We start from the raw sequence: 2530 nt of genomic DNA, 5'->3' as shown, positions 1-2530 counted from the left end.
TTGTCCATTTATTAATTGGGTCATTTGTTTTTTTTTTTTTTTTAGTTCTGGGGATTGAACCCAGGGGCACTTAACCACTGAGCTATATCCCCAGCACTTTTTAAAATATTTTAGTTTATAGATAGAGTCTTGCTGAGTTGCTTAGGCCCTTGCTAAGTTTCTTCTTTTTTTTGGAACAATACTTTTATTACAAAATTTGAAAAATATTTATTAAGAAATGCCTCAGGAGAATGGGAGAAAGGACAGAGGAGCAGTGCAGGGGGAGTGTCCCAGGGGAGCCATCTCTGATGTCTTCTGCAGGTGGGGGAAGAGGAGACTCCTGATGTCCAGGTGGATGCAGAAGTGCTCTGGGCTGGAACCCATGCAGAGACACCTGAGGTAGTTGGCACATCTTCTCCTGCAGCTGTTTAGAGTCCACTTGATTGAGGCCCCAAACAAGGTGTCAGGATCCACAGAGAACAGGGTCCTCTGGCTGCCCCCTGGTATTGTCTGGTCAGCTCTCCCCTTCATTGGAGCCTCACTTCATGAATCTGACAGGTTTCTGCTCTTACATTGGAGCCACCCCATTGCTGACACGTGGTATGCAACAGCACAGTTGTCGGACACAGGTAGCAATCCCCTTAGTTACCCTCTTCCAGAGCTTTCTGCTGGCGTGGAGTTGCCCAGAGTCAGACTGGGAGGCTAACCCAGGTGTTGGGGTTCTTGCAGGCGGGAAATGGAAGTGAATAGGTGGCTGGCTGGCCGTCCTGATGTGTTTCTGCCCTGAGCGTTTGGCCTCCTCAGGCAGAGGAAGCACACAGGGCAAGGAGAAGATGCGAAGGGCAGGTTCACTAGGGCTCCTTATTGGGAGGACAAGAGAATGGGAAGGATCCAGGAGGCATGGCTGAGGCTTAACCAAGGGAGGCACAGGCTTTCCCTGGAACATGAAGCCCTGCCCCTGGCTTTTCTGGTGCTGGAGCAGAAGGTAGGTAGCCATGGCCGCATTGAACTTTCTCTTGGCCAGGGACATCCAGGTCTTGCGTAGATCATAACCCATATCAAACATTATGGTCAGTATTTCGGGGTCTGGCTGTTTGAGGAGTGCCTCATGATAATGAGGGGTTAAATGCCGCTCACCCTGCATCAGCCATATGTGCTGAAGGATCTGCTTGGCTGTGGGCCGCTTCCTGGGGTCCAGGGTCAGCATTTGGTAAATGAGCATCCGTGCTGTCAGAGAAACGTGGGGAGGGTCACGGTACAATCCCAGCACGATCTGCCGTATCGTCTCCTTACGGGTGGATCCCATAAATGGGAGCTTCCCTGTCAACATAAAATACAGAGTGACGCCCAGGCTCCAGATGTCCACTGGGGGGCCCTCATATGTTCGCATCTGGATAATTTCGGGGGCAATGTGTGAGAGAGTGCCCCAGGACTCCTTCAGTCTCTGGCCTGGTGTGACCCAGGTGCTGAAGCCAAAATCGATAAGTTTAATGTGACCTTTGTCATCCAGCATGATGTTCTTTGGCTTCAGGTCTCGGTGCACCATGCCCTTGTCATGGCAGTAGGCTACGGCACACACTACCTCCCGGAACAGTCTGCGTGCTTCTTCCTCCTGCATGCCACCCAGCGGGACTTGGTCCAATAGCTGGCCCCCACCTGCGTGCTCCATCACCAGGTAGATATTTTTTCGGGTCTCAATGACCTGAAATAACTGGATCACGTTGGGATGCTCCAGGCTCTTCATTATATTCGATTCAGAGAGGAGCCTGAGTCTCTGCCCTTTCTTCTGCAGGACTTTCACTGCCACCTGTGCCCCAGTGAGGCAATGGCGGGCTAGTTTGATCTGGCCAAACCCACCATGCCCAATGTCCCTCAGGACCTCATACTGGTCCCTCAGGACTGTAGTCTTGCAGGAGCTAGGCCCCTGCCCCACTCCACTACTCTCACTACTCTGGCTATCCATCCTAAGCAGGAACACCAACTAAGGATTCTAGCTTAAAAAAAAAAAATAACAGACTAAAACAACAAACCCAAATCAAAAACAAAAACAGGACAAAACAACAAACCCAAATCAAAAACAAATACAAGACAAAACAACAAACCCAAATCAAAGAACCAATATTGAAAGACCACCACCACCAACCGCCAACCACCAACCACCAAACGCGCTAACTATCTGGGAGTCCGACAGGTCACCACCAAGAGCTTCCTGTACATGTGGACAAAAACTCAGCCAAAGCCACTCTCTTATATACCTGCACTTTGACACTTGCTCACAATGGCTCATTGTGACATCAGTGCACCTTGCTAAGTTTCTGAGGCTGACTTTGAATCTGTGATCCTCCTGCCTCAGCCTCCTGAGCTGCTGAGATTACAAGTGTGTGTCACTGTGACCAGCTTGGTGTTAAGTCTTTTGAGTTGTTTATGTGTTCTAGATATTAATCTTCTGTCAGAAGAGTAGCTAGCAAAGATATTTTCCCTTTATGTAAATTCTCTATTCACATTCTTGTTTACTTTGCTGGACAGAAATTTTTAAATTTTTTGTCATCTG

The 2530-nt window shown here is 49.0% G+C and overlaps 1 protein-coding gene across 1 annotated transcript; it reads right to left on the bottom strand.

The window, feature by feature from the left end:
• Window positions 1-547: 547 nt before the first annotated feature.
• LOC144255409 (sperm motility kinase 2A-like) lies at window positions 548-1942 on the bottom strand. The gene has a single exon (XM_077800106.1). It carries the CDS (start codon window positions 1940-1942, stop codon window positions 548-550), a length of 1395 nt encoding a protein of 464 aa, XP_077656232.1.
• Between the last annotated feature and the right edge of the window lie 588 nt (window positions 1943-2530).

This window comes from Urocitellus parryii, chromosome 6 (genome assembly GCF_045843805.1).
Source record: "Urocitellus parryii isolate mUroPar1 chromosome 6, mUroPar1.hap1, whole genome shotgun sequence".
Lineage (NCBI taxonomy): Eukaryota > Metazoa > Chordata > Mammalia > Rodentia > Sciuridae > Urocitellus > Urocitellus parryii.
The sequence above is the reverse complement of the archived record's forward strand: the minus strand, read 5'-3'. Positions and strand labels throughout refer to the sequence as shown.